We start from the raw sequence: 24783 nt of genomic DNA, 5'->3' as shown, positions 1-24783 counted from the left end.
ACCTTTGTGATCTTGCCTCTGCTTAACTCAAGTTTCATCAAGTACCAACTTAAAAGTTTCAAGTACCACCTCTCCCTCACACCATCTCTTATAATATTTTACTTCAGTCTTTACTTGACCATTTCAATTGAATTACTACTGTTTCCCTAAATGAACCATGTCCTTAATGGCCCCTGTACCTTTACACAGATCATTCCTTCTGCCTGGATATCTCTTGATCACTCCTCCCAAACTCTTTGCCATGTAGACATACCTTCCACTGAGAAGCCTTCTCGAGTCACTCCAAGACCCTATCCCATGACCATGTTCCAAGAATACCCATATTTAGTCTTTTCAGAGCACTTAGTACACTGTAATGTAACTTTTCTACATATTCTAAACATTACATTTTCTGTAATGTTTACTTTTCTACATATCTTCCCCTAAGCTACGAGCTCCTTAGGGACAGAGACTACTGCTTTTTATTTGTATCACCTAGAACAATGCCTGGCACATAACAGGCATTCAATGAAATACTGCCACAGGATAAATGAATGAATGGATGGATGGATGGATGAATATGGACACTGTAGAACTTTGAGGAGTCTAATCAAAACACCAAATGGCCAGGTGCAGTGGCTCACGCCTGTCATCCCAGCACTTTGGGAGTCCGAGGCGGGTGGATCACCTGAGGTCAGGCGTTTGAGACCAGCCTGGCCAACATGACAAAACTCCGTCTCTACTAAAAATCTAAAAATAAAAAATATGAAAATTAGCCAGGCGTGGTGGCACACACCTGGTCCCAGGTACTTGGGAGGCTGAGGCAGGAGAATTGCTTGAACCTGGGAGGCAGCGGCTGCAGTGAGCCAAGATTGCGCCATCACACTCCAGCCTGGGCGACAGGTGAGAATCTGTCTCAAAAAAAAAAAAAAAAAAGAAAAAAACTCCAAACTGTATTTAAAATCTAAAACGTAGCTAGCTATTCCATTAGAGTAGCTATATCTATATAAGTAAGACTTATAATCTCTTAAATGCATATATTGGGAAAGCGGAAACAAAAAGAATCTCACAAACATATTTTCTATTTTATAGTCTCACACCAGTTAAGATAAAGCCAAATGTTTACATCCAAAGAATTGATGGAAGGTGCTCAGCTATGAGCTAAGAAGGGATCACCAGAAGATCATTTGGCTGCACGCTTTTCTGACTCCTGGTAGGAGGGAGTACCAGGAGTACTGCTTTTTGGGCTCTCACCAAGTCCTGGAGTTCTCTCAGTTGTTTTCCTGTCAGTCCCCCAATGCCCAGATCCTCCTCGTCCTCTTCTGGCTGAGCACTGACATTACCAGAAGATGGACCCTGTTTGATAAAGAATTCTTCATGCTGGTCCAAGAGGAGTCCGTGGAGCATCCAGGCTGACAGTTGTTTATACATGACCCCATGACAAACGGCCAGGATTCTGGGCAGAGCGGAAAGTAAGAGGCTTAGAAGTCATGCTTTAAACTGTTACACGATAAACAGAGGTCTGAGAGTTTGATGAGTCATAAGGGAAATAACCAATTAAGTTAAAAATAATTGTGCTATTTTAATTTAAATGTGGGTGAACTAACTCACTGAATTTCCATATTTGCAGCCTACATAATGAAATCTAAAATGTTCAGTATATGTGCTGATATTATTTTAGGGAAGACATTTTCTTCCCTTCTTTTATGTAATTTTCAAAACTGATGGATCCTAAATATGTACAACCGTTTGATAGCAATAAAAAATAAAAATAATAAAAATTTTAAAAATGGACTTAATGGAGTCTCTTTTTGGCTACCACAGTATTAAATGTGTTTTATTTTTGTTGGAATCACATAGGGAGAGAGCATCCATGCGTGAGGGCCAGGTATACACGAGAAACTATTATCTAGCAAAATTCAGAAACTAAAACAAAATGCAGAATGGTTTTTGGGGAACAGGCTATTCAGATGGTCTCAACGGATCATCCACCAGATAGCGTATTAATTAAAAGGGGAACATGTACCTCTACAATGGAGCAGTATGTGATGAAAACACCTAAGCCAAGCAATCCAATGGCACAACACCAGTCATGGGGTAAACTTACTTTCTGTGCCTTCTAATATGATGTAATGGGAAATAATACCACCTACATAGTATTCTTGCCAAAAAAGTTTAATCCAGATCTAATCATAGGGAAACAATAAATCCAGATTGTGGAACATTATACAGGACAGCTGGTCAGGACTCTTAAAATGTTGACGTCATCCACAACACCAAGAACAACAAAAGGCAAGGGGGATGGTTCTAAATTAAAAGAGACTAAAAAGACATGAGAACAAAATGTAGTATGTGAACACTGATTGGATCCTGGACAGCAAAAAAAAAAAAAAAAGAAGAAGAATAGCTATGAAGGAATTCTGGGGGACAACTAGAAAAATTTGGATATAGTATTATTGAATTAATGTTAGCTTTCTTGGGTGTAATATGGAATTGACGTTCTATAAGAAAATCCCTTTTTATTTTCTTTTTCTTTTTTTTTTTTTGAGACAGGGTCTCACTCTGTTGCCCAGGCTGGAGTGCAGTAGCACGATCATGGCTCACTGCAGTTTCGACCTCCTAGACTCAAGCCATCCTCCCACCTCAGCCTCCTAAGTAGCTGGGCCCACAGGGGCATATACCATGCTTATTTTTTTTTTTTTTTTTTTGTATTTGTAGAGATGGGGTCTCACTATGTTGCCTGAGCTGGTCTCCTAGGCTCAAGCTATCCACCCAACTTGGCCTCTCAAAGTGCTAGGAACACAGGTGTGTGCCACCATGCCCAGCCAAGAATGCCTTTTTTCTAAAGTGATATAAGATGAAGTATTTAGGGGTTAAGTGTTGGGATATCTGTGACTACTTTCAAATGATTCTGCAAAAAAAGTTTGTGTATTTCACATATATGTATAGAAGGAGAAAAAGAGAAATCAAATGTGGGAAATGTTAACAAATGGTGAAACTAAAGGATATACTAGCGTTTGTTTGGGTTTGTTTTTTGTTTTGAGACAGGGTCTCGTTCTATCATCCAGGCTGGATTACAGTGGCGAGATCTCAGCTCAACCTCCTGGGCTAAAGCAATCCTTCTGCCTCAGCTTCCCATAGCTGGGACTACGGGCAGGCACCACACCTGGCTAATTTTTTCATTTTTAGTACAGACAGGGTCTCGCTATGTTGCCCAGGCTGGTCTCGAACTCCTGGGCTCAAGTGATCCCTCTGCCTCAGCCTTCCAAAGTGCTGGGATTGTAAGTGTGAGCCACCGCGCCCGGCCTACAAGTGTTTTGTTATACGTTTCTTTCAACTTTTTTGTAGGTTTAACATTTTTTAAAATAAAAGGTTGGGAGAAAAAGAAATTACAAGAGCTTGAGCATGTTATTTGTAGTATGCTAACTGAATGGAATCTCGCTTTAAAAACATCACATGTGAAGCTATTTACATTTATGCATTTCTGAGTATGTGATCTGTAAAGTTTGGTCCCTACAAACACAGAACAAACATGTATATACAATATCATCTACATAAGATTTCATATTCTATACACAAAAGTATAATAGAGAATAATTAAGTCCCTAAGGCATGTTCTGGAAAGCTTCCCGCTGTAATGAGGGTTTACTCATGCAGTGGTAAGAGCGGAGATTAAGAGCTGTGAGTGGCCTGGCCGGGTGCGGTGGCTCACACCTGTAATCCCAACACTTTGGGGAGCCAACATGGGAGGATCGGTTGAGCCCAGGAGTTCAAGACCAGCCTGGGCAACACAGCAAAACCTCATCTGTATAAAAAATTAAAATAAAATAAGAAAAAAGGAAAAAACAAAGAGAGCTGTGAGTGGCCTCAGGAAACCATCTATTACAATTTTTCAATGAATGTCACAATTTTTTTAAAACAAGGAAAATGGAGAAATGGAAAGATCAAACAGGCAGTCTTTGATCACACTCTACACATATTTTTATGCAGTTGTAATCACAAGATAAATACAATTTTGTATCACTTGTCAGTATATATTTATACAAAATATTTTGCATGTGATAGTACCTATATACTTTTAGTGGCTTTATAGTCTATCAAGTGAACATATCATTATTTAAATTTTCTTCTACTGTAATTTTCTAATTTCCTGATATAGTACACAACATTGCAATGAACATGTTTGTGTATATAGTTATTTTCTTCTATTAAATAATTTTGTTAGGATAAAATTCCTAAGAGTGGCATCATGGGATTATAAAGCATAAACATTTTTAAGGACCTTCAATTTGAAAATACCAGCTACTCAAATACACATGTTTAGACATAGCAAGCAACATCTGGCACATGTAATGGAATTCCTGCAAGGATAACAAGATCTAAACATTTAAAAACATTGCCTCAAGGTCATCCAGGCAGCTAAATCCTGGTTTTGACACTCAACACTCTATAGCCCTTTGCAATGCCTGAGCCATAATAAAGGCTACATGGGCTCTTCTGCTCATGGAGCTTTTTCTATCCTGGTCATAACCTTCCCAAGAGGGAAACCTGAAATGACCTGAAAATAAAACATGTGAGAACTCAAATAATTTGACCACCCACCTCCACCACCGACTCCCAGTTAAGCCATGACTTACTTTTCCAGTGCACTTCGAACAGGAGGCAACCCCCCACAGCTGTGTTTGTAGACTGTTTCCAGGATTTGACAACCATGAATCTGGAAAATACGGCCTTGTCAAACTGGATTCCATTCTAACAGTCCATGCAAGACAAATTCTTATTCCATATTCAACCAAGAGGGCACAATCTAGGAGAGATTGGGGATAAACTTTCTCCTAAGATTTACATATAGTGGTTCTCAAAGAGGGACCACTCTCCCATCAGCGGCATCACCTGGGGGCTCATTAGACACGCAAACTCTTGGTTAAAACCCAGCACTCAGTGGTTCCACAAGCCCTCCAGGTGATTCTAATGCACAGTAAAGTATGAGAACCACTGCACTTAAAGCAACCAGAATCATTTAGAGTTGGAACACCAAAGCCAAGGAAAGCTCTTTATTTCAAATTAAGGTCCAATTCAGTCTACTTCTGAAGTATATACTTTTTCAAAAATCCTCTGCCTCTATGTTCTTCAGACTTTTAATTTTACCACTTTGAGGTATAATTTACCATGAAATTCACTCGTTTTAAGCATGCTGATCAACAATTTTTAATAAATTTCAAACACTGGGCAACCATTACCACAATCCAGTTTATAACATTTCCATTGCTCCAAAAAGCCCCTTTGTGCCTGTTTGCAATCAATCTCCATTCTCACCCCCAGCCTAGAATCTTGACCGCCTGATTTGTAAAAACTCTGAAGAGCCTTGGTACACTAGTTTCTCTACCACCATCCTGGCAGGAAGGAAGATTCACCCATCTGCAATCCCCCTCTTTTCCACTCTCCTTCCCATAGCCAGCAGAAGCTGAAGGCCAACCAAGACGTGCAGCTAGGCCTGGCTTCCTTATGCTGTCCTCTTTAGCTCTACTTGCCTAGAAGGTCCCCTTTTATTCTGGGAGATAGTTTAATCTAGTGGTTAAGAGCACACTCTTTGGAGCTAGATAGAGCTGGGATATAAACCCATTTACTACTATCTGTGTGACGCTGGGCACATCCCTTAACCTACTTAGCCCTTTAGTGGATTGTGTGTGATATTGTATTTAAAGCACTTAGCACAGTGTCTAGTACACAACAAGTGACAGTAAAAGCTGGATGTTGTTATTTGACGAGGGCAATTAGTTTTGAAGGGCCAATGAGCACCCACTACTGGCTTTGCTGGCACAGCATGAATGTAGCAGAGCACTTGTTTCTACACTTACACAGTTAAAAATGAAGCAGCAATGTGGCAGATTAATTGGTTTACTAGTTATATTAATGAAAATGAACACGCCTAATAAGCTAAGGCACAAATAAAAATCTTAAAAAAATGAAGACTTGAACTAAAGATGTTTAATCCATTTGTCCACTTGATTCAGTTGTGGACCAATTCAATAGGACAGCAGATTCTTCTAATATGAAATCTCAAAGCATTTATTCCTCAGAATTATTAACTCTGCCCAGAAAGGCAGTCTCCTGACTTCTCAATACACCTGATAAAAACTTGTGATAAGAATAGGCTTATTTAATAAACACCTGGCCTTCACTCACTGATCTGAAAATTCTCAGAAAGCTGCCAGCACACTAACCGTAAACCTATTACCTTCTTCCTAAGAATTAACTTTCTGCTTCACACCCAACAGTTCTAAACTCTTACTGCAGGTTCCTCTCACCTGCAAACATCCACAGCATTTTTTTTTCTTACCCCAACAACATTCTCGGGCACATCTACTAACATTTCCTCTATCTTCTGGACCAGGAGGTGTTTAAAGACAGAGTCATATTTTTGCATTCCTGACACTTAACATGATAACCAGGTAGATATTGAATGAATGAATTAATGAATAAATAAAAACTACTAAAAACTAGGGTCTTCGAAAAAGAATGTACAGCAAGATTAATTAGTAATATTTCCTCAGTGCTTAGCAAAGCAAAAGGAATAAGGAAAGTTCTCACCTTTTGACTTTTAATTTGTTCCACTACAACCATCACAGAGGGAAAAAGAAGCTGAAACTGCAAAGTAGAGAATAATTAGAAGGGTATGTAATCAAATGTAAGGGAAAAAAAATCAACTCAGGAAATGCTTTTGTTTCTGAACAGTTCAACTTAAGATAAAATGGCAATACCAAAGAACAGTCAAGATCCAGTATCCTAAGGCAACTGGATGTGGAGGTTCACTGCAGATAGGAAGAGGACGGCAGAGAGAAGCAGTTTCTTTCTTTCTTTTTTTTTTTTTTTTTTGAGACAGGGTCTCACTCTGTCACCCAGGCTGGAGTATAGTGGTGGGATCCCAGCTCACTGCAACCTCCGCCCCTGGATTCAGGAGATCCTCATGCGTCAGCCTCCCGACTAGCTGGGACTACAGGTGCACACCACCACAACCGACTAATTTTTGTATGTTTAGTAGAGATGGGGTTTCACCATTTTGGCCAGGCTGGTCTCCAGCTCCTGACCTCAAGTGATCCAACTGCCTCAGCCTCCTAAAGTGCTGGGATTACAGGCATGTATCACCATGCCCAGTAGGGAAGCAGTTTCTATTTCTGAGGCTGGCATACTTGTTAATACTGATGTCAATATAGAGCAGTAATATTAGCATTAATATCAGACATTAAGTTTTAACTATATTTGGAAATCTTTAAACAGTTTTGATCTAGTAAAGCATACAAAATGCACAAAATATAAAATGTTAGGTGCTGAATCCAGAAGAAAAAAGTTCTCAAAAATAGTATCATAAATTAGATTATTCTAACACTATCAACAGATTGCAAGGCATTTGGTTATTTGGTCAGCATACCTGGTCTAGGGAGTAGTTGACATGTGATATGGAGAGATGGGGATCACCCAGGAACTGCAACAAAACACACTGTGATTAGGGCTCCACACAAAATATCTCAAATCTATTTGATCTACAAAAATGAGAAGAGAATCTCATGATGGGCTTAGTGTTAATTTTAGGCTATTGAGAACCGATAATTTAATCAGGTTATTAATCCTGATTTTCAGGCCATAAAGAAACCAAGCCAGGGCTCTTAAAACTCACCAAAGAGTCTGTGCCATGATCTGTAAGCCACTCTGATCACAGGCTGGGCAATCACTGAGAGAACACTGTCCCTTCCAGCCATGCAGGAAATTGCTCACTCTTAACTACCTGACCTTATCAAAGGGCATTTCAGATTCAAGAACATGCCCTAATCCACTATCCCAGAGGTGTTTCCTGTATCTCCTCCTTCTTACCTCTTGTTCCAAATCAAGCAGTGCTTGGCGATAAGGCTGCAAAACAGAATCCAGCCCTGTGCAGAAGGCCCTCAGGTAGATTCCATGTAACCCACCTTGGCCCTGCTGAGATGGATGGTGATCCTGAAATCAAACAAACAGAAGCCAACTTCTCAGCTCAGGCCCTGAAACTTGAGAAAGACATTATCTGGCTTGTTCCTTTTCAGAGTTCTATAAACAAACCAATTAGAGGCCTTGCCTTCACTTGAATATTTCCAGTGATGAGAAATCCATTACTTATTTCACATGAATTACCGATAAATTCACTGAAAGCTGGACACAGCTCCTGCCCTCTAGAGGTGTACACCCACTGAGAACAGGACCCACCTGTTGTTGCACATGGCCCGTGTACTGTTCAATGAACTCAGTGAAGCGAATATAGTCTGTGCCGAGCCGGCAGAGTCGGTTCAGGACACTGGTCTCACTGGGGTGGAGGAAAGGGAAGTCCTGCGATACCTGTGGGAAGAGGAACACTGCCTCAACTCTCAGGCGCTTCAAATGCTTCATACTGCACACTTACCGTTTCTTTCTCAAGATGTCCACTTAAAGGTGTTAAGTTCTGGATAACAATGTATTTCCAAACCACTTCAAAGGGGTTCCCTATCCCTGACCCAATTATTTGCTTCTTAAATTAGGTAACACACGCTAAATAATTTAAACAATACCAAATAGTGTACATTAAAAATAAGTCAACCACCCCAGAAGCAGCCGCTATTACCTACTTCTTAAGCAATCTTCTAGGGATGGTCTATAAGGATATGGGGGTTTTGACCTGGTTGCCACTAAGTCTCAGCAATATTGCTCAAACGGGGGTCTGCAGACTCTATGGGTTTCTCAGACATATTCTTAGGATTTACAAATTCTCTATTAAAGTTTTCATTCCAGTAAAAATCTAAAATTAAACATACTATTATCTGTAAATGTACCTTATAACTGGCCATATAAATTTAGTGTCCATATTTGCATTTGTATTTTTAATTTAAATGAAACCCAAATGATAGCCTAATATGCTATATATATAAAGGTTTCACAGCAGTTCAGGTAGAAAAAAGTAGTAGGAAAATATATTCCTTCAACCAACTTTTTAAAAACACTGTGGTAAAATGCATATAACAAAATCTACCATTTTAGTTATTTTAAGTATATAGTTCAGTGGTATGAAGAACATTCACACTGTTGTACAACCATCACCACCATCCATCTCCAGAACTTTTCTGTTTGCCCCAAATGAAACTCCGTATCCAGCCCCTGCCAAACACCACTCTGCTGCCTGAGACTTTGACTACTCTAGTTACCTCATACAAGTGGAATCATTCAGGCCGGGAGCAGTTGCTCACGCCTGTAATCCCAGCATTTTGGGAGGCCGAGGCGGGTGGATCACCTGAGGTCAGGAGTTCAAGATGATGAAACCCCACCTCTACTAAAAATACGAAAATTAGCCAGGCATAGTGGTGGGCGCCTGTAATGCCAGCTACTTGGGAGGCTGAGGCACGAGAATTGCTTAAACCCAGGAGGCAGAGATTGCAGTGAGCCGAGATTGCACCACTGCACTCCAGCCTGGGCAACAAAGCTAGAATCTGTCTCAAAAAAAGTGGAATCATTATTTCTCCTTTTGAGACTGGCTTATTTCAGTTCATCCATGTTGTAGCATGTGCCAGAATTTCCTTCCTTTTTAAGGCTGAACAATATTCCCTTGTATGTATATACCGCATCTCAGTTACCTATTCGTCCCTGCACTGACACTTGCTTCCACCTTTCAGCTATTGTGAATAATGCTCGGTGAACATGGGTGTACAAGTATCTGTTGGGTGCCTGCTTTTACTTGTTTTGGGATATACCCTGAAGTGGAACTGCTAGATTATATGGGAATTTTATATATTTTTTTTTTTTTTTTTTAGAGACAGTTTCATTCTGTCACGCAGACTGGAATACAGTGGTGGGTTCATAGTTCACTGTAACCTCAAACCCCTAGGTTCAACCAATTCTCCCGCCTCAGCCTCCAGAATAGCTAGGACTGCAGGCATGTGTCACCATGCCCGGCTAATTAAAAAACTTTTTTTTGTAGAGATGTAGTCTTGCTCTGCTGTGCAGGCTAGCCTCAAACTCCTGGCATTAACTGATCCTCTAGCCTCACCCTCCCAAAGTGCTGAGATCACAAGTGTGAGCCACTGTGCCTGGCCTTTATTTAATTTTTTGAAGAACTGCCATACCATGTTCCACAATGGCTGTAACATTTTACATTTCCATTACTATATCCCAGGTACTATGCTAATACTTTCAGACAAAAGAGTGAACAAAATCAGATGCAATTACTGCTCCAAAGGAACTTAGCATATTATAAATGGATGGATATATAATATGGATTATACGTGGATGCCATTTTTACATGACAGTAAATGTGGTAACAAATAAGCAAAGAAAAATTTTTCTGTTACCGAGTCCATAGAAAATTGATTAGGAATCCAATTAATGTAGATTTTAATGACACAATGCTAATCACTTCTTCAAGTTAGTAACTTAAGAGGTTGCACAACACGGTGCTTAAGAACCTGGTGTCTGGAGCCTGACTGCCTGGGTTTGAATCCGAGTTGCCTTTACTTGCTTGAAAGCTTAGGCAAGTTACTATACCTGTCGGTACCTCAGTTTTCATACCTATAAACTGAAGAAAATAACTGTGAGGATTAAATGGCCGGGCGTGGTGGCTCACGCCTGTAATCCCAGCACTTTGGGAGGCCGAGGCGGGCGGATCACGAAGTGAGGAGATCGAGACCATCCTGGCTAACACGGTGAAACCCCGTCTCTACTAAAAATACAAAAAAAAGAAATTAGCCAGGCGTGGTGGCGGTCTCCTGTAGTCCCAGCTACTCCGGAGGCTGAGGCGGGAAAATGGCGTGAACCTGGGAAGCGGAGCTTGCAGTGAGCCCAGATCGCGCCACTGGGGGCGACAGAGCAAGACTCCGTCTCAAAAAAAAAAAAAAAAAAAAAAAAAGAAAATAACTGTGAGGATTAAATAAGTTAATACACGTGTAAAGCACATGTCCCAAGCACACAGCCAGTGCTCAACACACATAAGCAATTTTATATTATTAACAAGACAGCTCTACCAGTTATCAAGTGATACTACTATTAAAATTGGCATTTGAGTGTTTCTTTTCGGCAGAGTTTTCGAAAAGTTCAATATCTAATTATTCTGAAACAGCACACAACATCTTGAAGTTACTGATACCATTCTATACAACATAGTTATATGAACAGGCTGAGAAATCCTGTATTAAAATAATGGTCATTTGAATTTATTGATTTAGTCATTTTGTTTACTTTTAATTTATAAAAATATTTGATTTTATAGTTGTTTAAGAGCATTATGCTTGAGTTTATAACTAGCTTACGTATATACATATTCAATATAATAAAATAATTTTCATCAACACTTGGCACTCATGACAACTTTTCCCTTCATTCAAGTGTAAAAGACACTGCTCTGCAGAAAGTATGTAATTCTTGCTGTCTTTGTCTTCTTTTCTTCCATCAATACCTAAACACCTGCTATGTGGCAGAAACTGTGCTAGGTGCTCCAGGTAGACGAATGAAGAAGACCACTGTGGTCTTCGCTCCCAGGGGCAATCTATGTGGGAGAAAGTCTAAAAACAGGTAACAACGATACATTATGAATTGTGATAAATCCTATTAGAGAAATAAACAAGTTGATGGAGAATAATGGCATCGGGAGGATGCTTAATTTAAAGATGTGCTCAGAGAAAGTTTTTCTGATAAAGTGACTTTAAAGCTGAGACCTTAAGGATGAAAAGGTAGAAAATACCTGATCGAGAATTTTTCATAAGAAACAAAGGAAGGGAAAAGATGAATTACTTGTTGCTGTCTCCCCCACCCCCTCCCTAGCTATCTTTCCTGTACTGTGTTATCTCTTTTTATTTTGAACCATCAGGCACCCACATACTTCCTGAATACTGTCCTTCTATATGCCTGACATTGTACTAAGCTCTATGGAGAAAAGTGAAATATTGAATTAGTCTTCAAAGACCTACAGGTGAAAGATAATTGAAACTCCACCACACAAATCTTCACCTATTTTTTTCAAAAATTCACCTAAACTCTCAAACTCCAAATACACATTCATAAATAATAACGAAATGAATCTGTTTGCTAGGTTTTATAGACTAAGAATGTACCTTTTCTGCTCTTCCACAGTCTATTTGCCAATTCTTCTAAGAATAGGCGTGTCTTGGTGATCAGACGGACCTAGATTTCAATCTTGCCACTACCAGGACTGGCCAGCATAAAGTTCTCTGAGCTTCAGTTTGCTCATTTGGTAACCGGTAGAAACAATACCTAAATGACTAAATTATTGAGAAATTAGATAACATTACTGGAAGCAGAAGCAGGTAAGAGTACTTCAAATACTGAAGCCAGACAGACCTGGGTTCAAAACTAAGCTCTGTTAATTACTAGCTATGTGACCCCGATAGTTATTTAACATTCTAAACCTAGGTTAATCTGTAAAATGGATACAGATGGCTGTGAGGATTAAATAAGATAATGCATACGGAACATCATACATTCCTGGTTACACAAAGGCCCCCTACTAAGTGCTTTACCTAGTGCAGAAATTTCCTGGTAAAGGAGTAATGAGGGAAACACCGCAGGCTCTCGATTTCATTTTTTCATTCAACAAACTTTACCGAGCGCTTACCAAGTGTTTGGGAGCTGTGTATTTGGCCCAGTCCTTGAAAACTCAAACAATGCACGTGTGAAAATAAACAGGAGAAAGTACCTCCCACACTTCTAAATCATTCCCCAGCAACTGACACCTGGACCTCAGGCCCTTCGTCGCCCCGCCACAGGCGGGGCTCTTCGAGGTCTGCCCTCCGTTTTCTAGCGTAGGCCCAGCCTCTCTAGGTGTCACATCAGCCTTGACCCTAAGGGGCTGCCCTCCAGTCACCTGTCCAGGCACATGTCCCCAGCCCTGGAAGCCCCGCCCGCTAGGTCTCTCAGCCTAGTCCCCCAGGTGCTGACTCAGGTCCGCCGCTCTGCACTCCCTGGTTCCCGCGCTCTGCGCCGCACAGTACCTGCAGGCCACTCCGCTTGTTCCAGGTGAAAATAGACCCAGGGTACCCGCTCAGAGCCAAGAGCAGTTCGTGGATCATTCCCACAGCAGACCTCGAGTCCCTGGATACTTCACCCCCTCCTCCAGCGCACCTCCAGGCGACCACGAGGGGAGTGCTTCCCCTTCCACACGCGCACCAGCCCCTGCGTCGGGCGGTTTGTGCCGAATCAACCCACCGAGACAATCGCTGCGGCGGACCGGACGGGAAGCTGGGAAGGGGTCGCGGCTGAGTTCCGGAAGTTCGGCGGCTCCACGGGGCCCACCCGCTACTCCCGCCCAGGCTCCGCGGAGACTGAGTCGCGGTCGCAGCCCTCGCGCATGCGCCCTCGGTGCCCCGAGCCGCCCGCTTGGACTTCCGGTTTGGGAGCTGTACTTGGGAGGCTGGAGAGCCCGGGCCGGGGTCGGGGTTGGACCTCGAGTGGGTGAGACTGGCCCGGAGGCAAGGATGCGAGGGGGCTGAGGGGCAGCTCGAGAGGGAGACACTCCCAGGGGTGGGCTGGAGGGCGCCCTCAGGGCGCCTTAGCCGGGTCAGAGGCCTCTGGAGGGACCGCACGACGGCTCTGGGTGACCCGGCCTGAGGGAGCGGAGACAAAAGAGGCCAGAATCCCGCAGCCGCCGCTCCTTGAGCTGAGAGCTCGGCGTCCGCGAACCGGCAGCACCTGGAGCCTCTGGCCGACTCCCGAGCTCGTCCTCAGGAAGCCCGTTACTACTGCCCCTCGGACTCTCTCCAACGCAGTGTGACTCTCCCCAAGCGCACTCGGTCCGCGCTTTGGAGCCAAAACCAGCTTCTCTCCTTGCGCGAGGTTTTCCGACAGGTAGCTCCTTAATCCTTGCTGAGCAACTTCTACTTTTACGCGGGGAAAACAAAGACCCGAGATTCTGGACGTGATTTTTGCCTGGAGTGGGCTTTGGGAGTTGTGCAGCCCGAGGGGGCGGGGCGGACACTGAAGGCCTCCGTAAGGACTGCGGAGGTACTGGGGGAGATGAGCTGCGACCAGCTGGACAGAGGCTTTTTGTTGCCTTCGAGCAGGATGGCGACTTGTCTTTAGATCCTCTCGAGCACCAGCTCTCCTATATGGTTCGGACTCACCGTGCAACATTGGGCAAGGAAATTAAATGGGATTGGATTTGGAGGAGGTGGGAGGGGGCAGACAGTAAGTAGTTTTATTCTCTGCTGCTTCCTGGGGCTGCCCTGGAAGTCAACCAGAAAAGCAGCTTTTGCAAAGTCTATTTACTGAAGATTGTGCTACCTCAGAAGGCCACTCGGAGCACATGGGAAGGCAGGCTAGCTCTGGCAAGACTTTAGACGTATGAATGTATTCCTTCTGCTGATAGTGCCATCTTTCTCTGCCCTAGGAAGAAACTCCTCTTACAGAGAGTCATCTGCAGGGGACTCTCCAAGGACATGGGAAGATAGATGTAAGCCCTGGAACCCAGACTCTTAAGTGGAGGGAAGCTGCTTTCTGCTGTTAATGATGGCCAAATCCGCTCTGAGAGAGAATGGCACTAACTCTGAGAGCTTCCGACAGCGTTTCAGGAGATTCCATTACCAGGAGGTGGCTGGGCCGCGGGAGGCTTTCAGCCAACTCTGGGAACTTTGCTGTCGGTGGCTAAGGCCGGAGGTGCGCACCAAGGAGCAGATTGTAGAACTGTTGGTGCTAGAGCAGTTCCTGACCGTCTTACCTGGGGAGATCCAGAATTGGGTACAGGAACAATGTCCAGAAAATGGAGAGGAGGCAGTGACTCTCGTGGAAGATTTAGAAAGAGAGCCTGGAAGACCTGGATCTTTGGTGAGAAGGGAGGGGGAATTCAAAAGTGTGATACTGGGAAGGGGCAAGGGTGGAGGGCTAAATTAAGATATAGACAGGCTTTAAGAGGGACACAGTCTCCCTTGGTGATGCTTATACTTCTGGTCTGGTATAGGTAACTTTTTCAGATAGTGCTTGTCTGGAGATGCTGCCTGGGTGTACCTTCACCTACCCTGTCATAATGAGTTTTTCCTAGTTTCATAGTTTCTTAATAGAGAAGAAAGGGGATTTTGTTTTTTTCAGCCTGTAGGTGGGTTTACTCTTTTGATCATTTCCTTCTGGAGTTTCAGCTGCTTTAAGCTAATGGCAATGGAATAAGATCCTTGTTCGCTTTAACCTCCCCCACCCCTACAACCCTGGCCACGGGTATTAAATAATCTCCTCTGGGAATGCCCCTCATTATGATCTTGCAGTGACAATTAATGGGGGTTGTTTCTAGGTCACAGTCTCTGTGAAGGGGCAGGAAGTGCGCTTGGAGAAGATGACACCCCCGAAATCATCACAAGAGTTATTAAGTGTTCGGCAGGAGTCAGTGGAACCCCAGCCCAGGGGTGTACCCAAGAAAGAGAGGGCAAGAAGCCCAGACCTGGGACCACAGGAGCAGATGAACCCAAAGGAGAAGCTCAAACCTTTTCAAAGGAGCGGTGAGGAGTAGATTCACATGGGAAGATAGACTGCCATTCCAAGTTGGAAAGTAGGGTTGGGGATAGTGAGTGGGTAAGGGATTTCAGGAGTAAGTGGAAATTGCAGAATATGTGGTTGTTGACATGTAGTTTAGCCCTGTGGTATTCTTATATCACCTCCTGATAAGTCCACAAGAGAATGGCTGCCTAGTTTTTATCAGAAAGAACTTGGAATTATTTTATTTCCTCTTGGTAATGATGACAGTAGGTCATTATTTTCTAGATAAAAATTATTTACTTGAAGGCACATCTTCCTTTTGGCTGTTTTCCATCTTCAAATTAAACTATATTTGTTACCTTAAACTTTCCCCCCAGAAGATCCATTCTTTAAACCTAACTTTTTGTTGCTCTCTATTGGAACCTTTAAGTTCTCCAAATATCATGTTAATTGTGGGGAACTAAATTATGTGTATTATTTTCCTGAAAGTCTGTTAGAAGCTAAGTAAGAATTTTACTTCAGAATCTTGCAATGTCTTGTATCAGTATAGCCCAACCTGTGGTATTTTTTTTGTTCACCGGGTAACTTCCAGGACTCTGATAACTTTCCCCAATGCCTTTATACCTAGTTGATTATTCTTGTACTTGATTTTTGTAGAACTTGTTTTTCTTCTTTGTAGTCTATTGATCTCCATGTTCTATGCTTTTTTTCTGTTACCATTTCACTTAAAATTTGTTGAGGTTGTTTTGAATTCTGATCTTATCATCCAAGACAACAGCCTTCCCAGCCAGTTTGGTAATGGTCTGTTTAGTCACCCAGATGAAATCCCTGAATCTTGCACACAGACTTGCAGAGTTCATCAGTTTTTGAACACCTATCAAGGTGCTCAACACCTTGCAGGGTACTCTGCAATAAGAAAATGTGCCTATCCTCAACTTAAAAACATGATTGAAAACACAACAGCTAACTCTTTAAGTATGGGCCGAACTGAACTGTACTGAAACAGTGCCAGACAATGACTTGCTCAATTGTGTGAGTACCGTATGGGTTTGGCAGAGTGGAAGATGAGGGAGAGCTATAGGTAAGCCTTCTTGAGGGCACTGGGAAATACAGCCTCTTGAAGGATGGGCTGAAATTGGATAGGAGGGAATTAAAGGCACAGAGTGGTGAATAATAGTGTGCTGTGTTCTGGAGGGAAGAGTCTGACAGGAATGGGTATGGTAGGCATTAAGGTTAAGGTTCACCAGGGTAGCATGTGCACTGAGGAAGCAAGAGCCTGCAGTTAGGTAGAACAGTGACTGCTGCAATTATCTGGGTGTGAGAGGATAAGTAGTCTGGACTTGGATGGTGGCAGTAGGAATAGAGAGGAACGACTACTAAGGTAACCACCTTTAGAACTTGGTGACTGACTGTGAAGGAAACAGATAAGTTAAAGACAATCTTCTCTTGCCTCCCCCTTGAAATCACTCCGAGTTTAATTCTGTAGCCCCAAGTGAAGAACAATTATTCCCAGCAGTACTAGGACCTGCCTACAAATAGGAAGCTAGGGAGCAACTTGGAATAGAATTACCTGCTCTGAACACACAACAGAATCCTTTCCTCTCTTGTCACCCTGCTCTGGAAAATAAAACATTTCTCATCTTTTGAGGTTTCCTGTATTTTCCCCACTTGTTTCAACCCACTGAACTTTCTGAAAACATTGCCCTAGAGACTTTGTTTATAATCCTCTTGGATGAAAAAGGCAGGACTGAATTTCAAGATTTTTGTGATAATCAGTCCAAACTATGACACCTTTTGTTTGCTTCCCTGCAAGCAGGATTTCCATTTCCTCAGTCCGGTGTGGTCTCCAGGTTGGAGCAAGGAGAGCCATGGATCCCAGATCTGCTGGGCTCCAAGGAGAAAGAACTTCCAAGTGGCAGCCACACAGGAGACAGACGAGTGCATGCTGATCTGTTACCATCCAAGAAAGATAGAAGAAGCTGGGTGGAACAGGATCACTGGAGCTTTGAAGATGAGAAGGTGGCAGGTGTGCACTGGGGCTATGAAGAGACCAGAACGCTCCTCGCAATTCTCAGCCAGACTGAGTTTTATGAGGCTCTCAAAAGCTGTCATAAGAACAGCCAAGTGTATGGGGCTGTGGCTGAGCGGCTCAGGGAATATGGCTTCCTCCGGACCCTGGAACAGTGTCGGACCAAGTTCAAAGGTCTCCAGAAGAGCTATCGGAAAGTCAAGAGCGGCCACCCACCTGAGACCTGCCCCTTCTTTGAAGAAATGAAAGCCCTGATGAGTGCACAGGTCATTGCCCTGCCCAGTAATGGCCTGGAAGAAGCAGCCTCTCACTCTTGCCTGGTAAGCAATGATGCTAAGACTGAGGAGCCAGGGCGGAGGGGCTGGCAGCATGAGGAGGGAGCAGAAGAGGCTGTGGCTCAGGAGTCTGACAGTGATGACATGGATCTAGAGGCGACCCCCCAGGACCCCAACTCAACTGCAGCTGTCGTGTTCAGAAACCCAGGTGGTAAGAAGCTTTTCTTCTTGGAGTTTTGGAATTCGACTTGGGGAACAAAGAGACTGGATGTAGGGTCAGAAGGCTTAATGTTACATGCCAGCTTTGCCACTTAGGGAACAAAGAAGTGCTTCTCAATTCTTTGTGTGTATTTCATTCTATTTTATGGGAAAATCAGTGAAATAATTGGGAATAAATTTAGATTTTTAAAAGAAATACACTCAGAAAATTCACAGTCCTGAGAAGGAGTATCATTCCTTCCATTTCTTTACTAAACTATTTTTTCCCTGATTTTAAAATCATTGCAGGCTCACTGAGAAAAATGTGGCACGATACTATCTTTAAGTAGAACCAGTATTTATTGAGTACGTCATATGAACTGGATAGTTTACATATTTTATCTTCCCCAGATCTCAAAGTCAGTTTATTATATTCATTTTTACTTAGAATAGCACAGTGAAGAATTGTCCAAAGTTGGGGAAACATTTTTTTATTTAAAAATTTTAAAATATATTCAAAACAGAGACAGGGTCTTGCTGTGTTGCTCAGGCTGGTCTCACTGGATTCAAGCAGTCCTCCCACCTCAGCCTTCTGAGTAGTTAGGACTACAGGTGTGAGCCACCACACTCAGCTGGGAACATCTAAGTTTCCTCTGAGATTCATAGTATACATTGGCATTTTAACAGGATTGAGAAGTCCTACAGTGAGAAAGCTTGTTTAACACTCTATGTAAATATTCTTGCCTATGGAATCCTTTTAAAAGTGTCACTTACTACCATTAATGTAATTGGTACAACTATGCTGTTATGGAAAGAGCACCAAAGTATGACTCAGGAGGCTTAGATTCTAATCCTGATGACCACTAATCAACTGGGTGACCTTGAACAGTTATCTAACCATTCTAAGCTTCCATTTCCTCAAGCATAAAATGGGACAAAGCAGGAGGACTACATCGCTAAAGTTGCAGTTCCTTTGTAAGCAGTGGTCTTTTCCTTGTTTTTTATGACATGCATGATCTTACTTTAGTTCTGTTCTAGCTTTCTGATCTTTGTGTCTTCTGCTTTTTCATTTCTATTTTTCTTCTTGTCTTCTTCATTCTCTTTTTCCTTTTTTGTTGTGGACACAAATATATGTAGGTTAATTAAACGTGGCACATGTGCTAAATGTTATTTTCATTATCTTTGTTCTCTCACTTCTTTTTTTTCTTTTTTTGAGACAGAGTTGCTCTGTTGTCCAGGCTGGAGTGCAGTGGTGTGATCTCATCTCACTGCAACCTCCGCCTCCCCAGTTCAAGTGATTCTTGATTCTCATGCCTCAGCCTCCCAAGTAGCTGGGACTATAGGTGCACACCACCATGCCTGGCTAATTTTTCTATGTTTTTGGTAGAGACGGGCTTTCACCATGTTGTCCAGGCTGGTCTCAAACTCCTGGCCCCAAGCGATCCACAGGGATTACAGACATGAGCCACTGTGCCTGGCCAGCTTCTTTTTTATATGGCTAAACAGAATTTATAAATAAAGGTCTCTGTGAAATTGCTAAAGGAGATAAAGAAGCAAAACATTTTATACTGAGTTTGTGGGTTTTGGCAACATGAAGTATTTTTACTTTTTCATCTAGGAGCCTGAGCTTAGGTGAATTCTTTTTTTTTTTTTTTTTTTTTTTGAGACGGAGTCTTGCTTTGTCGCCCAGGCTGGATTGCAGTGGCACGATCTCGGCTCACTGCAACCTCCACCTCCTGGGTTCACGCCATTCTCCTGCCTCAGCCTCCCGAGTAGCTGGGACTACAGGCGCCCGCCACCATGCCCGGCTAGTTTTTTTGTATTTTTAGTAGAGATGGGGTTTCACCGTGTTAGCCAACATGGTCTCGATCTCCTGACCTCATGATCCGCCCGCCTCGGCCTCCCAAAATGCTGGGATTATAGGCGTGAGCCATCGCGCCCGGCCGCTTAGGTGAATTCTCGATGCAGATGATAGGACTGAGGAATTCAGGCTGTAAAGCTCTTGATTAAGTGGTGCTGAAATTTCTCTTCTGGTGGCAGGTGTACACTGGGGCTATGAAGAGACCAAGACTTACCTTGCAATTCTTAGTGAGACTCAGTTTTATGAAACCCTCCGGAACTGTCACCGCAACAGCCAGCTGTATGGAGCAGTGGCTAAGAGGTTGCGGGAATATGGCTTTCTTAGGACCCCGGAGCAGTGTCGGACCAAGTTTAAAAGCCTGCAAACCAGCTATCGTAAAGTTAAGAATGGCCAGGCACCAGAGACCTGTCCCTTCTTTGAAGAGATGGATGCTTTGGTGAGTGTCCGGGTTGCTGTCCCATCCAATGATGGCCAGGAAGAAACAGCTTCTTGCCCCATCCAGGGGACCAGTGAGGCCAAAGCTCAGAAGCAAGCCGAGGAGGCAGACGAGACCACAGAGGACGATTCTGATGATGAAGAAGATACCGAGATACTCCCAGGGGCTGTCATAACCCGTGCTCCAGTGTTATTCCAGAGCCCCTGTGGTAAGATTCTTTCACTGTTACTGTATAAATAACAAAGGGAAGACAATGGGACTTAGGAAAAATATCAGATTGAGGAGAACTGGTCTCTACACCCAGCTTTCAGGATTCTTCTTGTGATCACCCATATTTGTCTATTAAAGCAGCTCACTGAGGGGATATAAATTATTTATGTGACTTGCCGCCTCTTACTAGAGCATCAATCTGAGATAGCTGCACATTGTAAATCTGCTGTGATTTATTCACGAACCGCTAGGTTTCCAGCCAGTTTACCAAGCAGGGATTCTGAAAGCTCACATTTCTCAAGTAGCATGTCATGTACCCCATAGTAGGATGAAGTTGATTTTAAAAGTTCATTCTCTTTTATGTAATGTTTTCTTCTAGTTCCAGCTCATATATCAGCTGTATGTCTGCTTTATTCACGTTTATGAAAACCTGGTAACTCTTCTTCACTTTTACGAATCTGAGGTTCCTGAGAGAACTGACCCTTTGAATCTTAGTTGCTAGATAAGAAAAAAATACTTCACAAGGGCTTCCCTCCTTGTGAGAAGAATTCTGATTTCAGAGTCATATATGTGTATGTATGTGAATCTGGGCTCTGTTGTTTATTAGCTAAGTGACTTAGAGAAAGTTACTTAAGTCTGGGCACAGTGGCTCACGCCTGTAATCCCAGCATTTTGGGAGGCCAAGGCTGGCGGATCACCTGAGGTCAGGAGTTGGAGGCCGGCCTGGCCAACATGGCGAAACCCCATCTCTACTAAAAATACAAAAAAATTAACCAGGTGTGGTAGTGCGCGCCTGTAATCCCAGCTACTCAGGAGGCTGAGGCAGGAGAATCGCTTGAACCTGGGAGGCAGAGGTTGCAGTGAGCTGAGATTGCGCCATTGCACTCCAGCCTGGGCAATAACAGTGGGAAAAAAAAAAGTTACTTAACCCCCAAGTTTGCTTATATATTAAGACGTACCTCACAGGGTTGATGTAAATGAGGTACTGTGCACAGTGCCTGGCACATAGTAGCCATTTAATAAATAATAGTTTTCATTTTCATAAGCCTTTAAGATCAGCAGTCTTTAATGGTGTTCCCTGGAATATCAATTCCATGGGGTACTAATATATTCTACTAAAAAATAACTTCTAGGTTTGGGAAGATGGTAAATACCCCTCTTGGAGGCTCACAATACATATTCACATATTTAAGTGTCTAAGATTTATTTAATCTAGTGAATATTTCATGAAATATAAGAGTAGGCTTCTGGGTGGAAATACTGTCTCAGGAGGTACAAACATGGGTTGATACTCAACATGCTTTTACTCCTAGATTTAGAATAGGGAATATGGGATTCAGAGTTTACCTGAAATATCTGAATAAATGCAAATTTGCATAGCCTAGGCCCAAATAAGCCAGGCATTTGGTTCTTAAGACCTTTTGGTTCTTTGAAAGACACTACATATTTTTATATCCTGTTTTTACTTCCAATGTATATTGGAATGTGAGGGGAAGGGGACTCATGAAGCTTCTCTGGATATAAAAGTTTCCAAAAATGTTTTCCTGAGCATGTTCTTCTAAACCTTTTAGTTACTGGTGAAGAACATGAATAAGAATACTATGACAGACCCGAGATGTGGCAAAAATACATATTAGAAAGTGTCTTTCCTGTAGAAACATGGAAATTATTTTATCTAAAACCTGGTGAATTTTCTGCGCTATACTGAGAGGATTTTCCAAAGATCCTAGGTGACCAAGAGGAGTTAAGAGTATATATTAATCAGACCCTATGTAGATGAGAACCACATGATAGGTTAACAAGGAGAGAAGTAAAACATTGGGATTTTAATAAGATAATGGTAGTTATTTGGGATCTAGGGCTCCCTAAATTTTATCTTTAATCATCTGGTGTAATGCTTGTTTTTCCCAAGTTTTACATTCCTGTGGCACATATGATTAAGAAAATAGATGACTTCTAAAATTCTATTTTATATCAGGTTTTGAAGCTGGATTTGAGAATGAAGATAATTCAAAACGGGATATTTCTGAGGAAGTACAATTGCATAGGACATTACTTGCAAGGTCAGAAAGGAAAATTCCCCGGTATCTTAATCAAGGTAAAGGCAACGAGAGTGACTGTAGATCAGGAAGACAGTGGGCAAAGACCTCAGGGGAGAAAAGAGGAAAACTGACACTCCCAGAGAAGAGCTTAAGTGATGTCTTAAGTCAACAGAGACCTTGCTTGGGAGAGAGACCATATAAACATCTCAAATACAGCAAAGGCTTTGGTCCGAATTCCCTTCTCATGCATCAGGAATCCCACCAGGTGGAAAATCCATATAAATGTGCTGATTGTGGGAAAAGCTTCAGTCGGAGTGCACGACTCATTAGACACCGGAGAATCCACACTGGAGAGAAACCTTATAAATGTCTTGACTGTGGAAAAAGTTTCCGTGACAGTTCAAATTTCATCACCCATAGGAGAATCCACACAGGAGAGAAACCTTATCAATGTGGTGAGTGTGGGAAACGCTTCAATCAGAGCTCAAGCCTTATCATTCACCAGAGAACCCACACAGGAGAAAAGCCCTATCAATGTGAAGAGTGTGGAAAAAGCTTCAATAACAGTTCTCATTTTAGTGCACATCGGAGGATACACACAGGAGAGAGACCTCATGTGTGTACTGACTGTGGAAAGAGTTTCAGTAAGAGTTCTGACTTACGTGCACATCATAGAACCCACACAGGAGAGAAACCCTATGGGTGTCATGACTGTGGCAAGTGCTTCAGTAAAAGCTCTGCCCTTAATAAGCACCGAGAAATCCATGCACGGGAAAAGCTTCTGTCACAGTCAGCACCTAAGTAAGCCCCTAAGGATATATAAAGGAAAGAGGCTCAATAAATGTATTGTTTAGAAAGTCTTCCAGTAGTGAGATCCATCTCCTGTTCTGTGTCCAGCTAGCTTAGGAAATTCTCTAGGATTTATGCCACCGTTCCTTGTTTTTCCTGATCTAGAGTCGAATCCCCAGGACAGTCTAAAGAACGAAAGGAAGATTTTAGTCCCTCTCCTTGCCTGCATCTGAATTGATGGATAACATCTTTTCCCTCTCAGTGCCTATGGTGTTCCCTTAATATAAGCAGGGAGGACATGGTAGCAGATCCTATGAATTTGATAAGCATCCTTCTTTACTTATTCTGTCATTCAGCTGCATTTTGACAGGAAAAACCCATTACATTTCAAGAAGCTGTGAGACTGCTCATTAGGTGGATCTAGTTGTTTTTTTTTTTTTGAGACGGAGTTTTGCTTGTTGCCCAGGCTGGATTGCAATGGCACGATCTCAGCTCACTGCAACCTCAACCTCCGCCTCCCAAGTTCAAGTGATTCTCCTGCCTCAGCCTCCCAAGTGGCTGGAATTACAAGCATGCGCCACCATGCCCGGCTCATTTTGTATTTTTAGTAGAGACGGGGTTTCTCCATATTGGTCAGGCTGGTCTCAAACTCCCGACCTCGGGTGATCCGCCTGCCTCTGCCTCCCAAAGTGCTGGGATTACAGGCATGAGCCACTGCACAGGGCTTTTTTTTTTCGAGATGGAGTCCTGCTCTGTCACCTAGGCTGGAGTGCAGTGGCGTGATCTCAGCCCACTGCAACCTCTACGTTCTAGGTTCAAACAATTCTGCCTCAGCCTCCCGAGTAGCTGGGATTATAGCCGCCTGCCACCACACCTGGCTAATGTTTGTATTTTCAGTAGAGATGGGGTTTCATCATGTTGGCCAGGCTGGTTTTGAACTGACCTTGTGATCTGCCTGCCTAGGCCTCCCAAAGTGCTGGGATTACAGGCGTGAGCCACTGCGCCCGGCCCAGCTCTTGTTTATACAATAATTGAAATGCTAACATGAATGACTCTTCCTGCTCACTTAAACCTGTGCTCAAAATGACATTTGTCAGGCACCCTCTTCATTTACCTTAAAGAAGGAGAGTTTAATGTCCATCTTTGATTCTGCCCTATGAATTGTCTTGTCAAGAACAGGTGTTCTTATGCAGAAACAATGAAAACCTTATACTGAAGTGTGAACCCTGGATTTCTTAGTTTCTTCCAAGTCCTAGAAGAAGGGTTGGAATAGAATACTACATTTACAGGATTTAGTTTGGTTTTCTTTCTGTCCAGTCTCATCTGAATTTCATCTGTCCCTTGTGGTCTAGAAGTTCCACAGAGCAAGGCAGCTGGAAGTGGTGACAGGTAAAGCAGTTAAAGCTGCCAACAGGAACTCATCCATATTCCACACACCTAGTATAGTGTTATGCCGTCCACAGGCACTTCCTTGCAATAAGTAGAAGCCACTGCCACATTCC

The 24783-nt window shown here is 42.8% G+C and overlaps 3 protein-coding genes across 12 annotated transcripts in view; 1 reads left to right on the top strand and 2 right to left on the bottom strand.

Annotated features, from left to right (window-relative positions):
* Positions 1 to 13306, bottom strand: part of TUBGCP4 (tubulin gamma complex component 4) — a 35224-nt gene extending 21918 nt beyond the window's left edge. For all 4 annotated transcript variants that reach the window (XM_015142065.3, XM_015142067.3, XM_015142066.3 and 1 more), the window contains exons 1-7: positions 12975 to 13306; positions 8215 to 8343; positions 7849 to 7971; positions 7409 to 7462; positions 6571 to 6627; positions 4617 to 4696; positions 1234 to 1435 (exon numbers count right to left, since the gene is read on the bottom strand). In XM_015142065.3, coding sequence (XP_014997551.1) covers positions 1234 to 1435; positions 4617 to 4696; positions 6571 to 6627; positions 7409 to 7462; positions 7849 to 7971; positions 8215 to 8343; positions 12975 to 13052 — 723 coding nt within the window. In that variant the 5' untranslated portion in view covers positions 13053 to 13306. The remainder of the gene's footprint in view (positions 1 to 1233; positions 1436 to 4616; positions 4697 to 6570; positions 6628 to 7408; positions 7463 to 7848; positions 7972 to 8214; positions 8344 to 12974) is intronic.
* A 24-nt stretch (positions 13307 to 13330) lies between these two features.
* On the top strand, positions 13331 to 23352 carry ZSCAN29 (zinc finger and SCAN domain containing 29). Of its 2 annotated transcripts, XM_015142061.3 has the most exons (6): positions 13341 to 13827; positions 14369 to 14802; positions 15260 to 15464; positions 17258 to 17956; positions 19984 to 20448; positions 22429 to 23352. In XM_015142061.3, the coding sequence occupies exons 2-6, from the start codon at positions 14485 to 14487 to the stop codon at positions 23295 to 23297; spliced, it is 2556 nt and encodes an 851-aa protein (XP_014997547.3). In that variant the 5' UTR covers positions 13341 to 13827; positions 14369 to 14484; the 3' UTR covers positions 23298 to 23352. The 2 variants fall into 2 exon arrangements, with proteins under 2 accessions (XP_077795331.1, XP_014997547.3); XM_077939205.1 differs by lacking the exon at positions 15260 to 15464 and having other exon boundaries at positions 13331 to 13827.
* The window catches only part of ADAL (adenosine deaminase like), a 34450-nt gene continuing 28711 nt past the window's right edge, over positions 19045 to 24783 (bottom strand). For 5 of the 6 annotated variants that reach the window (XM_077939212.1, XM_015142071.3, XM_015142072.3 and 2 more), the window contains one exon: positions 19543 to 20468. In XM_077939212.1, coding sequence (XP_077795338.1) covers positions 20466 to 20468 — 3 coding nt within the window. In that variant the 3' untranslated portion in view covers positions 19543 to 20465. Of the gene's footprint in view, positions 19442 to 19542; positions 20469 to 24783 lie in introns of those variants that run through there. The other variant, XR_013395535.1, reaches the window with a different exon arrangement.

This window comes from Macaca mulatta, chromosome 7, assembly GCF_049350105.2.
Source record: "Macaca mulatta isolate MMU2019108-1 chromosome 7, T2T-MMU8v2.0, whole genome shotgun sequence".
NCBI lineage: Eukaryota > Metazoa > Chordata > Mammalia > Primates > Cercopithecidae > Macaca > Macaca mulatta.
The sequence above is the reverse complement of the archived record's forward strand: the minus strand, read 5'-3'. Positions and strand labels throughout refer to the sequence as shown.

Excerpts from the sequence above, each read along its gene's own strand:
- ZSCAN29 (XM_015142061.3), top strand. The coding sequence starts at position 14,485 with ATGATGGCCAAATCCGCTCTGAGAGAGAATGGCACTAACTCTGAGAGC. Across the intron at positions 15,465-17,257 it reads CAAACCTTTTCAAAGGAGCG|GATTTCCATTTCCTCAGTCC; the intron begins GTGAGGAGTAGA and ends CCCTGCAAGCAG. Across the intron at positions 17,957-19,983 it reads CGTGTTCAGAAACCCAGGTG|GTGTACACTGGGGCTATGAA; the intron begins GTAAGAAGCTTT and ends TTCTGGTGGCAG.